Genomic DNA, 15,279 nt, shown 5'->3' with positions numbered 1-15,279 from the left:
CCTTAATCGCCTCTGCCTAGTCATAGAAACCAGGAAGTAACTAAAGAAATAGAAACTAGGAAGTAACTAAAGAAATGTTAAAAAAAATAAGTTTAAAACAAGTAAATAGGATATACGTTCCTATGCATTTACTAATGTTAGCAGCATAAAGAATAAAAATAGTCAATTTTGACTGAGAGAATAAAGTTCTGCTTTAAGAATTAGGGTTTGCTTTAGTGTTTATTTAGGTTTTTGTGGAGGGCGGGTTAAGTGTTAGCAGTTTACTTAAGGCATTATTCGCTAAGTGGAGGGTTAAAAGAGAAGTATGGGGTTCGTTAAAAAAAAAATATTTTATATATATGGTGTACGATGTTTGTTCACCTGTTCATGTTTTCTGAAAAGGTGAACCAACATTTCAAGTGTTAAAGTGGAGGAACATCACCACACCAAAGGAAGCAGAAGCATGGGACTGGAATGGTCATGTGGCTGCTACACTCTTTTCCTTAAAAAAAAGATATTTACAAAAAATAAATAAAGAGGGTACATTGTCTAGGGGTAGGGGATGGGAGGAAATGATTACTTTAATGTCTGGAGTTCTGCTTTAAGACCCCTTTCACACTGGGGCGGTGCAAGCGTTAGTGGTAAAGCGCCGCTGTTATGGCAGATAGTGGGGCACTTTTAACCCCTGCTAGCGGCCGAGGAAAAGTCGCCCATTTTGCGGTGCTGCCAAAGCGCTTTGCAGGGGCCGTGGAGGAGCGGTGTATACACCACCACCGCAATGCCCTGCAAGTGCACCACCCCAGTGTGAAAGCACTCGGGCTCTTACTCTGGGGTGGCTTGAGAGGTGCTTTTCAGGCACTTTAAAGGTGCTATTTTTACCGCTAAAACTCCTGAAAAGCACCCCAGTGTGAAAGGGGTCCAAGTATTAGTAAAACATTGGCCAGATACAGCATACTACACACGTCTCTAGATCCAGTTGGCCAGCTACAGCAAGCTACCAGTGTCTCTCAATCCAATTGGCCAGCTACAGCATACTGCAAGGGTCTCCCAATTCAAATGATCAGCTACAGCATGCTAGAAGTGTCTCTCAATCCAGTTGGCTAGCTACAGCAAGCTACCGGTGTCTCCCAATCCAATTGGCCAGCTACAGCATGCTGCAAGGGTCTCCCAATCCAATTGGCCAGCTACAGCATGCTGCAAGGGTCTCCCAATCCAATTGGCCAGCTACAGCATGCTGTGTCACCAAATTCAATTGGCCAGCTACAGCATGCTACCGATGTCCCCCAATCTAATTGGTCAGCTACAGCATGCCGAAAGGGTCTCCCAATCCATCTGACCAGCTACAGCATGCTAAAAGTGTATCCCAATCCAATTTTTGAACCTCCATCTATATATGACATTTAGGGAATTGGGTTCAATGAAAAGGCAAATCTTTTTAGTGGCCATATATATATATATAAGTTATTTTATTCACTTCTACTTTTAATGATATTGCGGCAAGACATGAACAAATACATAATAAATCACAGACTCACTTGTGGTCCAGCACAGCCTCGCTGTAGGATGGCGGAGACTCAATGCTGACTGGCGGCTGGTACCCCTCACTGGACATGTACTGCACCCCGTTGTTGACGTTGTAGGTGACTCTGCAGTTGTGTGGGTGGTCCAGCACCACCAGTCTGGAGAGCAGTAGCGGGTGCTGCAGCCGGTGCACTGGAAGACTCATCAGGTTTGTACGTTTCCTTTGATGGTGCAAGATCAGAGCCAGCAGTGCCACCACCAGCACGAAGATGACGGAGCTGCCGATGATGGTGTAGGTGATACTCGGGTAATATAGAAGATGACTTTCCGAGGACACAAACTCCTTCTTACTGCCGCTTTCTGTGGACAGAAAAGGAGAACAATCAGAAAAAGAGCCTATAATGCTTAGGGTGGAATGTGATGGTAGCAGGAAGATTCAATGAACCCTATCCAAAAAAAATAATAAATAACTCTTACTCTGCCACAAGCCACTTTGTAAGAATAGAAGTTGTACATTAATTTAGTCAGGCTAGGCAGGCAGTAATTATCTATGTAGTACTCTGATTTTATTGTATGTGCAGACTTTCCCCTGGGGTCTTTTCAATGGCATGTTTATTACGACTTTTTATGCACATGTGACCAGGGTCAATTCAGAGCAGGACTCATGCTAAATCCTTCAATATCTGGTCCATTTAGCAAATTTACTTACTGATGGATGGGTTTGTTTGGAGATAATTTTAAATGATTTTAATCATGCGTTTCTTGGATATGTCATTACTTTCAAAAAAGTGGATCATATTTGTGATTATAATGACTCTGGCTTTATTTTCTGCAGTGCGGATTTTCTTATTATAGAGAGAGAGAGATTTTTGTATGAGAAGTTGTACATCATTAAGGCTTGGTAAGGTTTTCAAACCTTTGTGCACAATTTCCGTTCATTACAAGACCACTAAAAAGTAACATAAGAAAGACCTTATAGCAGCACACTTATCGGCCAAATTCAATCAAATCTCTTGAGGACATTACAGGATCTGCAATTTACTTACTAAACATACCACCTGCAAGACAGCCAGACCTAAAGGGAGCCAAACCTCTCAACGTACACAAGGTTTTATTAAAATATTTTCTTCTTTATGTGCGCTGGACAAACTTTAAACAAAGTGGTATCTGTTCTTAAAGATTCACTTGAGAGGGTTCCTTCCCAAATGGAAGAGCGCCAACAGTTCAGCTGGTGCAGGAAATTTAAAACACAAGTGTTACGTTCAACCAGAAACTGAGCGCACTGTATGTAGCCTTGAGTAAAGGGTGGATGCAAGGCTTGCTCTAAAGCAGAGTTTCTCAACCAGGGTTCCGTGGACCCCTGAGGTTCCTCCAGGTTCCTTGATAGGAGTACCTTGAGAAATTTCTGCTCCTTAGATAAGTTCCCACTTAACAATCCTATGTGAGTGAATCCTCTATAAGCTGCTCCGTTTAATAAGGTACTGTACCATTAAATTACCTTTGAAAAACATTTACAAAGCGCTGCCTAATGAATCCCCACTATATTAACATGATTATACATACATCATCAAAATTATAAAAAAAAATTTCCAATTAACTGTGAAGTTAGTGTAAAACAATAAATACATAAAATAATAAGCAAATATAATTCACATATGAATGAATGAATGAATGAATGAAATACTTATATAGCGCACAATGCGAACTGAATCGCCTCTAGGCGCTGTGACGAGCTTTGATCATCTGCTAAAAGAGGAAGGTCTTGAGTTTTTTCCTAAAAGCCAGGTGATTTTCTTCCAGGCGGATGTTGATTGGTAGAGTGTCCTATCTCCATACTTTGGAAAATTGCACAATTCATTCAAAATTGTCAAAGTGCCAGGTGCAGACAAATGAGCTCCCCAATTCTGTGTCCCCACTCGCCCACCTCCAGGCACCCCTGTGCTGCAGCAGCCATGAATTCCGGCTTCTCCTCTGCTTCTGGAATTTGTCAGCTGCCTACCACCTCCGCCGCCCACCTTACAGCCTCTTGCTCCCCATCTTGCTGAGCGGAGGAAGATCACTCCACCAGGGAAGGAAATGGGCAGCAGCAGGCTTGCAACTGGGACTTTAAGCAGCGTAGTGGGTGCGGAATGCACTGCACATGCACCCGAAACGGAAAAAAAAAAAGTCCCTCCACCACATAATCGGAAAGGAAGGGCCCGGAAAATAGCAACAATACACCCCCTAAGCTAGTAGAAGTGGCTGAGTGGGGGTGTAATTTAGAAAAACCCTTTTTCAAATTTTTTATTCTGTGCTGTCTGTGAGGCTGCCCGGGCTCCCTCTCTGAGGATGCTGGGCCTGGTACAACAGGGCCGGTTGTACTGGCTTATCAGCAGCCTTGTATAAGGGGGTAATTCTTCCCAATGAGCACACATGTAAGGAGCATTCTTCACACTGACCATCACATTAATGTATCATGAGCTGCAGATATAGTAATTTTTAGCAGGCGTTCCCTGAGGCCGGAAAGTTATTTCAAGGGCTCCTCTGTGTTGAAAATGTTAAGAAAGGCTGCTCTCTAAAGGCTTGTAGGGAGAACACATGGGCTTCAGTACAGCAAGAAGTCAGGGTCAATTGGGCCACAATATAGGGCCCATCCTACAACAAAAAGGAACCGTAAGGCAGGGCTCAACAAACCCCAGGGCCAGGTCGCATTGGCGCCTAGAATTAGCGGCCTGGCGTCTGTGCTAGACTGCGGCGGGTATATTTTCCCCATATTGACTTTATGGAGCAGTGAATGTCAGTGGACACATGTCCACTAACACCCGTTGCCATGTGATCCGATCCTGTCCGCCAAGAACAGACGGATCGTGGTCCTATTTTCTATCAGACAGTTAGGATCAGATGGCATGGGCAGGAAATGGACAGGTGGTCTGTTTCCATCCGATTGCCCCATAGAGGAGAGTGGGACTGTGTTTGTGTCTGCTCTGCATAGTAGAGCGGACACAAACTTGTCATCCGCTTGACCGAAGTGTTCTGTGTAAATTTAGGATCAGTTATTTTTGTCGTTGAAGATTTGCTTTAAAATAGCACCTAGCTTTTTTTTTGGCTTGCTCCTAGATTCCAAACAAATATGTCAAGCCTTGCCGTAAAGTATATTGAAAGCCAAATCCTTTCTTTTTTTAAATCTTTGAGCAGGATATGGAATTGTTATGAAGCAGGCCGGAATTCGAACCATGTATGGACAGGCTGGATGTACCCAAGTTGAGTGATCAACTTGGGTACAACCAGCCTGTTGGACTTTACATGCGGGGAAGACTCCCTGTGCACTCATGCCCAGCCCCTCTGCTGGGAGAACACAGTGGCTCTGTAGGAGGAATTCCCCCCCATCAACACGGACTGTGTGGATGGGAGATTAAAGCAAATTTCCTTCCTGCAATCATGTATGGTCAGCTAGGTTCTTGGTCCTGTTGGAAAGATTTCCCTTTGTTCCCTGTCCAGGAGACACAATAGAAGCGATTGGAATCTCTCCAAAGTATGGATAAGTCCAATAGAACAACTGTCACTGGAACACGTGTCTGAACTGGGAGGTTTCCCTTCATTTACTGTAACATTTTGGATTTTCCAACACTTTCTATCCTGCCGACAATGGTCACCAAGCCTAAAGTAGGGTGAATCTTTCTAGCGGAGATACAGACAGCAATACATGCTTTACATTATTATTATTTAAGGTACTTGTATAGCGCCGTCAATTTACACAGCGCTTAACATATACATTGTACATTCACATTAGTCCCTACCCTCAAGGAGCTTACAATCTAAGGTCCCTAACTCACTATTATATACTAGGGCCAATTTAGACAGAAGAAAATTAACCTACCAGCATGTCTTTGGAGTTTGGGAGAAAACCAGAGTACCCGGAGGAAACCCACGCTGGCAAAGCGTCAAACTAGCAACCCTTTTTACTGCTAGGTGAGAGCGCTACCCACTACACCATTGTGCCGCCCACATGGGTTTTAACACTTCCATAGTCCAGCCACAACTAGACTGAGCCAAAAGAATGCTTGCAAAACCAGTTGTAGTCAGGTACCAAATACAGAAGCCTTTCTTAATCAGGGTTCCATGGAAACCTTGGGTTCCTTCAGAGATTACTAGGGTTTTTTCAGTAATTAGCAATTCTTGCCACTCATATAAGTAACCACTGACCACCAATAATCTTTTAAACCATGAATGTAAGAGGCATTCTTCCCAAAGACCACCAATGTAAGGGACATTCTTCCCAATGACCAGCAATGTAAGGGACATTTTTCCCCATTCACCACCAATGTAAGGAACATTCTTCCCACTGACCACCAATGTAAGAGGCATTTTTCTCTCTGACCACCAATGTAAGGAACATGTTTCCCTTTGACCACCATTGTAAAGGGACACATCTCCAATGAAAGAGCTATTCTTCACTGACCACTCATCTCTTCTAAAAAGAGATAAGAGTGAGGCGATAAATACAAACTTTCATACAGTAAGAGAGGCCATTCTTTGTTCCTAACTGCTGCGATTCAGCAACTTCTCAGCTAAATGGGGGGTCCCTGAGCAAACTGGGGTCACCCAGATTGGGAAATCCACATGTAATCAAAGCAATGAGAACACTAAACCAATGTCTTCAGAGTCCAATGTTTTTATGAATGTATCAGTCTGTTGTTTAATCCCTGCTACAGATATGTCTAACTAGGAGCGTTTGATTTCAGCAAACATCCAGTACTCTGTCCTAAACCCTGATGAAGGTGAATGTACAGTATTCTGGCCCCCAAAATATGATGGCTCTCTTCTGCCTTTTCCCTGTAACTGGCTGAATTATTAAAAACTTGGGACTCTCGAGACGTTGGTTTGGTACTCTCATTGGTTCAATTGTACGTGGATTTATTTTCTGGATGTTATCATTGTCAGTTGTCTTGTTCATTTAATTATAATAAAGGTGGTTATTCCTGCGCTGCCACTATTAAATAATGGATCGAGGAACTGCTGCGTTCACCGAGATGGATCAAACCGTATCCACTTAATTTAACGAGAGGGTAAGTTAGTGTCGCGCTGTTCTAATTTAGAGTATTTTTTCAAAGAGGGTAAATCCCTATCTTCCTGGCTAAATAGGGAGGAGAGGTAATAGGGAACTAAGAGATCTACAAGTTAAAATATTTTTATCCACTAGTAATATATAGATCTCACCCCCTATGGTTAAGAGTAATAATGTAAATGCCAAAAGTGCAATAAAAATAGAAATAAAAATAAAAATCAGTAAACGCACTACAGGAGTGTCTACACCTAAACTCTAGACAAAGACAATAGTGGTTATTTAAAGAGAAATGCACTTAGTATGATCATGATAAACAAATGGGATCAGTATAAAAAAATTATAAAAGTAAAACGCACTGCAGAGCCAACTCTGGCCTGCAGTATAAACAGAGTATGTAGGATAAACAAATTCAACACCGTCACTTTTAAACCTGAAATGGTCAAAACTAAAAAAACGCTATGTGCTTCTAAAGATAGGTATAAGAAAATATTATAAAAGTAAACGCACTGCAGAGCCAACTCTGGCCTGCAGTATAAGCAGGTTCAGCACCGTCCCTTTTAAACCTGCAGTGATCAAAACACAAAAGTGCTATGTGCTACTAAAGGTACCGGTAAGTATAAATCAATAATGGTGGCAGATTGAAATATTAATATATACTAATTTAAAGTGGGTGTGCAATCAAGTGACTACATCCAATTAATAAACGTGAATTCATAAAAGAATATCAAAAAGCAGTTAGTAAAATATGGTGTGAAAAGTAAAAATAAAAGAAAAATTGTTGTCTTGCTCATTTAATTAGTATTACTGCAAATCATTTTTGTATACAACACCCCTAGGTGTTAAATGCACTAAGGTGGTTATTTACTATAACTGGAGAGAGCAAAATCTGGAAAACGCTGCACAGGAACCAATCAGCTTCCAGTTTTTATTGTCAAATCCTAATTGAACAAACTGAAGTTAGAAGCTGATTGGCTGATTGGCTACCATGCACAGCTGTCCCAGATACCAAGTGCTCCAGTTTTAGTAAATCTCCCCCTATGTGTTTCACTCTCCTTATTTTGGCAGCCTACTGTATTATTGACATAGTAATTATTAGCAGGGGTTGCCTGAGACCTAAAAGTTATTTCAAGGTTTCCTCCACTGTACAAAGGGTGCGAAAAGCTGATATAAAGAGAACAGGGGTCAAAATGTGCAACGATGCCTGCAGGCTCAACATGCCCAGTTGGGCCTTGTAAGCCATTTGGCACCGACATACATTAAGCAACAAGGATGAGAGTCAAGGGGCTCCTTAGCCCTTGTACACACGGTCGGAGATTCCGACGGAATGTGTTCGATCGGACCGTTTTGTCGGATATTCCGACTGTGTGTGATCTCCATCGGACTGTTTCCGTCGGAGTATCCGACGGACCAAGTTTTCCAACTTGTTAGTAAAATTTTCCGACAAAATGCTCCGATCGGACATACTCCGATCATGTGTAGAGAATTCCGATCGGACAAAGTGCCACGCATGCTCAGATCAAATTCCTAGACCAAAGCTATTGGCTACTAGCCTGAACGTAGTCCCGTCGTAATGAAATAACGTCATCACGTTCTGCACGATCGGATTTCCCGGCAACTTCATCCGACCGTGTGTATGCAACAGCTTCGGACAAAATCTTTGCTTGTCGGAATCTCCGACCGTGTGTACAAGGGCTAAGTTGTGTTATTGCACAGGGCTTCTTTACAATCTAATTCCACCCCGTATTTAGAAAATGCCTTGCTCTAATGAGCAAACTGTACAGTTTTGCTAAAAAGCGACAGATTGTTTATGTCTATTTGTCCATCTCTCTCCTCCTCGGAGGAAGATGTGACAATCGAGTGGTAAAAATGTGGTCGAGTCTTCCTCTACAGAGCAAAGCGCCATCTGCTTTCTGGCGTTTCGCTGCTAGGCTGAAAGTCTGATTTGTAGTCCCAAATTTTCAAAGCAATAAAACATTGATGAAATGTAGACGGGGCATCGTGCGCTTCGGCAGGTACAGTGTCACAAGAGCGATTTGTGGGCAGCATAATGAGAGTCATCTTGGTTTGATCTCCTGGGCTGTGCTATGATAAAGCAAGTGATCTTATACTTCTGTCACTCGTACCCCTTGACTTTCTGAGACAGGAAAGAGAATCCTTTTAGCACAAAAAAAAAAAATTGTTGAACGATATTTTTTCTAGACACATCCCTGTTCACATTTCCATCACTCCTATTTGATGCCAAAAAAAGAAAATAATAAAATAAAATGAAATAATTATTTTGTGAATAAGTCACTTTTGCCAAAAAAGCAAAATACACCACCACAAGATACCATAATTGGCGCAGTTTTTTTTTTTACTAAACGAGCCTATGCTTTAAAAAGATCCTGTACACAAGCTAGAAAGTTTCAGGTAAAAGCAAAAAGGTAAAAGCCTGAGGCTCCGTTCACACAGGGGTGACTTGTCCAGGCAACTTTGCCGCATGACAAGTCGCGCTCCGTTCTGTACTATGGAACCATTCTAATAGGAGCGACTCCGACTTAGAAAAAGGTTCCTGTACTACTTTTGGGGCGACTTCAGGCGACTTTCATTGACTTCTATACAGAAGTCGTTTTGCAAGTCGCCGCTGAAGTCGTTTGCAGGTCGCGTCTGTGAGTCGCGCTGCAAGTCGTGCCGCCCCTGTGTGAACCGAGCCTAGCTGCAAAATTTCTCTGATCTATAAGCAATTTTCAACGACTTGAATTGTGCCTTGCTAGCAAATTTGGCTACTTTAGAAGAGTAATTTCCCTGGCCTAGCACCCTACCTCCGTGCATGTTATTGCCCTCCTCTGGGCGGAGCCAATTATTCTGTGCTGCCACAGCTCCTCTGCCCTTGCCCTCTGCTCCCTTTATGTATCAGCTGGGGAAGGAGCGAAGAATACTATACACGAGTGACATTTCTGAGCCTGCTGACATCATATCCATAATGGTGGTGCCCAACACCAGTCTAGGGATTTTGGAAGTTTATGCATAAAATAATGTTACATGAATAATCTTATAGGAAGATTGTTGTTGAATGACTACAAACATTAAACGTATTCTCCCTGGAGAAGAGATGCTTGAGAGGAGATATGATATCAATATACAAAAATATCTCAATGGTGATTCTAGCATAAGGAAAAAACGATTCAGTTTCAGGGAGCTTAAAAAGTCAAGGAGGATTAGAGGAGACGGGGTTTAACCTTAACCACTTGGCGACCACGCTATAGCTGAAAGAAGGCTACAGCGCAGTCATCTAGTTCTGGGAGGGTGTCTGTTGATATCCTCCAAGAACCCCGTCCCCCTGTGGGCCCTTGGGGCGGGCTCTGTGATCACTGTGTCCTACAGACACAGCCGATTACAGATCCAAGGTAAAAGGCCAATCACAGGGGTCCTTTATCATGTGATCAGCTGTGTTCAATCACAGCTTATTACATGTAAACAAATGCAGATTATCAACATTTCTTTTCCTCAGCGCTGTCAGTGTGTGATGTAAGGAAAGCCGATAACCGACTTTCCTGTGACAGGGGACATTTACACCAATAATTCGGGCACTGATCATCAGTGTCCTAATTATCCATTCAGCCTCATCAATGCAGAATATTACTGCCGCCTCCTCCTTACCCATCAGCGCAGCCTATAAATGCCCATCAGTGCAGCCTATCAGTGCTCATCAGTGAAGCAGAAAAATTACTTATTTGCAAAAACAAACATAAAACAAAGAAAAATATTTTTTTTTTTTCAAAATTTTTTTGTATGTTTAGCAAAAAGTAAAAAACCCAGTGCTGATTGGTGGTGTGTGGTGATTCCCAAAAGAAATCTATATCGGTCTTAAAAAAAAATTATAAAAATGTAATTTGGGTACAGTGTTGCAAGACCACACAATTCGCATTCAAAGTCCGACAGTGCTGAAAGCTGAAAATTGGCCTGGTCAGGAAGGGGGTAAACGTGCCCTGTAAGCAAGTGGTTACACTGTGTAAGGGGTTCTTTACTATCGGAGCAGTAAGGGTATAAAACTCCCTTCTACGATTGGTGGTGTCAGAAGGTGGGCATCTTAGCGAATACAATATACAGGGATATGATAAATGGTACTGACAAAAACACACAAAGGTTGAGCTGGATGTCCTGGTGTCCTTATTGTACCTTATAAACTATGCATCTAAGAGATCAGGGGTGTTGCTAGAGCCTGGCACACAGGGCACATGCCCCAAGTCTTCTGGTTGAAATAATAGCTCTCCTTTGATTTGATATCTTTAAAGTGGTTGTAAACCCTTACAACACACTTTGACCTACAGGTAAGCCTAGATTAAGGCTTACCTGTAGGTCCAAGAAATATCTCCTAAACCTAAACGGTTTAGGAGATATTTGCCGAAAGACAGGCACCGTAGACAACGGCCCGCAGGCGCACTGATCGCGGCACCGTCAACAGCGAATATGTTGCGCGTGGCAGCTCCCGTGCGCATGCACGGGAGTGACGTCATCGCGGCTTCGCCAAATGACAGCGGCGGAGCAGCGAGACCCACCAAGAAGATGGATGCGCTAGACTACAAAAAAAAGCCAAGGCATGGTTCACAGCCTGAATGCCAGAAGAGGAGGAGGAATGCACCAGAGCCTGCCGTAGCAAGGTGTACGGCAAAGTTGTTGTAAACCCTTACATATACCCAATGAAGTGACTGGCCTCCAGTGATACACAGAAGGAACCAGGGAAGGCAAAACATACTCAAGTTGTCAGAATGTCTTTTATTTATTTTGTTTCAACAGTCTGTGGTGACAGATCAAATTCAATTAACTCAACTATCACCAAGCCTTAGTGCTTCATGGTAGCCCTGAAGCGAGAATCTGTTCCAAAGCAGCAAACTCAAAAGGAGTCCAAAGGTGCAACTCATAGTGGAAGACAAGTAGTCATTGTGTGCCATTATATTTGAGGTCTATAGGGTAAATATACCCTTAACTAAGAATATTTATTAAAGCTAGTCAGCGATGAGCCGTTTGTGCAATTCTCCCTTTAATGAATGGATGTTTGCTGTGCTATAAAATTCTGCTCCTTTGCATGTTATTTTGTGTTGGCTTGGGTGAAACTCAAAGTCACACAGCTTGCTTAATAGGCTGTTTGGACCGAGTTCAGCTGACGGAACGGATACTCTAAGAAAAAACCAAGCCAAGTATTTAACAACCCAGCGATCCAATGTCCGAGATAAGCGTTTGCATAAATTGGCATAGCTCCTTATTTAGAGCAGAGAATGAATCCTCCGTCGCAGCCTCGGAGCGGAATAACATCATCAGATCTGCCAAATTCTCAGTATCGGGGGCGATAACGACTTTGGAGGAGAGTGTAAACACAGACATAATGAAGGTGAATGGGTAGGCTTCTCCGTCTTTCAGTAAGAACAGCATAGGCAGCCCCGAGCAGTTTGGTGACGGTTTGGAACGGCATCTGGCTTCATTCCTCACCGGGATCGGCAGCCACGGCAAAAGAGCAGTAAAGAGAGTATAATAGTAGAAACCTGAGAAAATAAAGTAATCCCGAGTTCTCTGTAATACACTGCAGCCAGGATCACATTGGCAGGGGTCTGCGTCCCAAATCTGTGCAACATCCCTGTCTGAATTTGACTGGTTGTTGCGAGAATCTTTATATTGTAAGCAATTTATTTAGACTTTCTGCCGGTGAGATTGTATTGCATTGTGATACATGTGGCCAATGTAAACTATTATCCAAGAAGGTACACATTTTAAAGCTGCTCCCAATGTGTTAAAAGAGCTGTTGTCAAACACTGAACCCAAGCCTAGTTCGTTCTGTCAGTAAGACTCAACAATAGCCTGACTATTTGACGTATCTGACCTATGGCATTTACAATACTAAACTGCTATCTAGAGTTTGTAAACAGAAACGTGTGCCTTAAAGAAATGAATGTAGAAACCAAATTTGAAAAGGCTATGCCCATGTGGGAATGTCTACCAAACATTACAAGCAAAAAGGCCAAAGTAAGACTCTGCCAAGGGATACTATAAGTACAAGAGCAAGAGAGAGATTGCCAAGATCAAGAACCCAGTTCCTGCAATCCCTTGAAATGCCTGGAGTCCTGTTTGCTATGGAAATTGGGGACCAGCTATAACGGAAGCTAAGTGAGTTTTAGCATATCTCTACTTCATATAAACTAGTGAATTTGCTAGGAAAGGATAGGCAGTGTGTGCATATGTGTAGATTTGTAGCAGTCTGTCTAGTATTGTATTGTAATCCTGTAACTGTAAAGAATTTGTATACGCAGCATTCTTGTTTGGTAAAGGCACATTATTACAGTATACTACTGGGTGGTTTCTTTGGCTTTAGTAAGAGAATTAGACAAACAACAATAATGGGCAATCAGAGTGGGACCAAGGAGCCTTAGTGGGTGTGTGAGAATTCCTCTCTTGCTTTACACAAAGGTTATCAGGGGGTTCCCAGATCTTAGCCAAAAAGGAGTGAGGTGGGTTGGGTCTTCAAGGTCATGAGCAGTTAGGCTGTATTCCCTATACTGTATGCATTCTAGGGCTTCATTTATTTAGTTTAACTGGAGTGTACCTAGCAAGATACACTGGTATCCAATGACGTCACTTCTTATGCTCAGAATATTTTAAATAATTTAGAAGAAAAATCAGCATGTCATCCTCATGTACCCTCATCTGCATAGATTTCCATACAGTGTGTGATTAGTTGCAGTCCAGGGTCATCAAGCACACATTCCATCTCACTTAAGAGTGACAAAACCACCCTCCCTCCTGTGTCATCCTCAGACAAAATCCGGAAGAAGATAGATGGGGGAGGGGATTTCTGTCCTTGTGTTTAACATTTTTATTCTGTTAGCCTTACGAATTCCATCTGTTTCCTTCCATCAGCGTTATGTGCACTAAAGCATAACCCCGAGCAACAAGCAAGTCAGTTAGAAAATTGCTAATTCTATTTGGGGAAAATGGCAATGGATTTCTTTGTAATTCAAGTTTTATATAGTCTTATATAATCTCTTATAACAACGTATTTATAGTCCCTTGACCTGCCTCCCTTAGCATATTGCCAGAAAACGTATGAGATGGTACCCCCCGTGCTCTTTGTCTACGCTTTACTCTCATCTTTTAGCATGATTCATAATTCATTTCTGTGGGCTGTAGAACACCTCCCCTCCACGTATAGTGATAAGGAGAAGTGTTCCAAGTCCTGTCCCAAGGGAAGTTTGGTTCCTGCTGTATAGTGGCAGTGAAACTTACAGAGCTGCTAAAGAAATAAAAATAATGACACTTGCAATGTAAGTATTAAATGTTTTTTTTTTTAAAACAATAAAAAAAATAGCTGTGCCAGGGGTTGGGCTTTAAGTCATTCCTGCCCACAGCCTTTGGTGTATTGTTGCTCTACACATGAAAAAGATACATTAATCTATATTTTTCCTTTGACAGCTAGCAGCCGACATTGTGCACACCTGCTAGCTATCAGCCCAGGCTCTCACAAACAGCTCTGGTACCCACTAATGATCAGCAACCAATCAGCATGGTTCTGTATCATGTGCTCACTATTTAGGCTCTAACATGCATCATGTGATCATATGCAAGCTGGAGGCTTCATTCACAAATTAAGCCTTCAGCCTGTAGATGTCCCTGTAGCCTGAAGATGGCAGTGTGCATAATTTCAATGTATCTGACAATTGTAATATTGCAATTACCGGACACAATTACAGTATTATAAAAAAAAAAAAAAATTATACTGTAATTATATATACACACACACACACACACACACACACACATACATACACATATATATACTTTTTTTTTTGCATTGATCTATTTGAAAAAAAAAAAGATAAGAAAAATACACATACACATACACACATGTTAAGTTGAGAAACATGCCAGAGATGCGGTCAAGTTAACCAATGCCTACTGATGCTGATAAATTTTGTCTGAACATCTAAGAATGAATAATCTTTGGTCATGAAAATATTAAATACACCTTCCCTGCTATGTAAAATAATGGCTTTTTCTAGACTAGGTGAATTTCCATTTGAATCCTGGGATGAGGGATGCAAGCTGGAGGCTTAATTAAAAAATAAAGCCTACAGCCTCTAGATGTCCATGTAACCTGAAGATGGCAGTGTGCATTATTGCAATGTATCCGACAACTGTATTTTTGCAATTACCAGATACAATTACAAAATATAATAAATATATATATATATATATATATATATATATATATATATATACACACACACACACACACACACACACACACACACACACACACACACACACATATATATATATATACACACACACTCTTCTTTTGTATAAGGCCGCGTACACACGGGCGGACTGTCTGACGGACTTGGTCCGCTGAAACGTGTTTCAGCGGACAATCCGCTCGTGTGTGGGCTTCAGCGGACTTTTTCAGCGGACAGTCTGGCGGACTAAGTCTTTCGGAATTTCCGTAATATTGTCTGTCCAAACTTGGTTTCAGCGGACAGTCCGCTCGTGAGTAGGCTAGTTCGACGGACTAAGTATGGCGCATGCTCAGAAAGGATTTACACGGCGAAAGGTTGCATTGCAGTGTATTGGACGTCGTATTTCTAGTCCCGTCGTACGTGCTGTACACGTCATCGCGCAAGCTTTCGGCGGACTGTCTGTTCATCGTGTGTGGTCAAGTCCGTTCATTCGAAAGTAGGACGGACTGTCTGTCGGATTGTCTGACGGAC

At 42.2% G+C, this 15,279-nt stretch overlaps 1 protein-coding gene across 4 annotated transcripts in view; it reads right to left on the bottom strand.

The window, feature by feature from the left end:
* Positions 1-15,279, bottom strand: part of LDLRAD3 (low density lipoprotein receptor class A domain containing 3) — a 249,087-nt gene that overhangs the window by 12,958 nt on the left and 220,850 nt on the right. For all 4 annotated transcript variants that reach the window (XM_077463040.1, XM_077463022.1, XM_077463030.1 and 1 more), the window contains one exon: positions 1,515-1,860. In XM_077463040.1, coding sequence (XP_077319166.1) covers positions 1,515-1,860 — 346 coding nt within the window. The remainder of the gene's footprint in view (positions 1-1,514; positions 1,861-15,279) is intronic.

The sequence above is a fragment of the Lithobates pipiens genome, unplaced genomic scaffold (assembly GCF_037356315.1).
Source record: "Lithobates pipiens isolate NorthernLeopardFrog02 unplaced genomic scaffold, aLitPip1_a1.2 Scaffold_10, whole genome shotgun sequence".
In the NCBI taxonomy this organism is placed as follows: domain Eukaryota; kingdom Metazoa; phylum Chordata; class Amphibia; order Anura; family Ranidae; genus Lithobates; species Lithobates pipiens.
The sequence above is the reverse complement of the archived record's forward strand: the minus strand, read 5'-3'. Positions and strand labels throughout refer to the sequence as shown.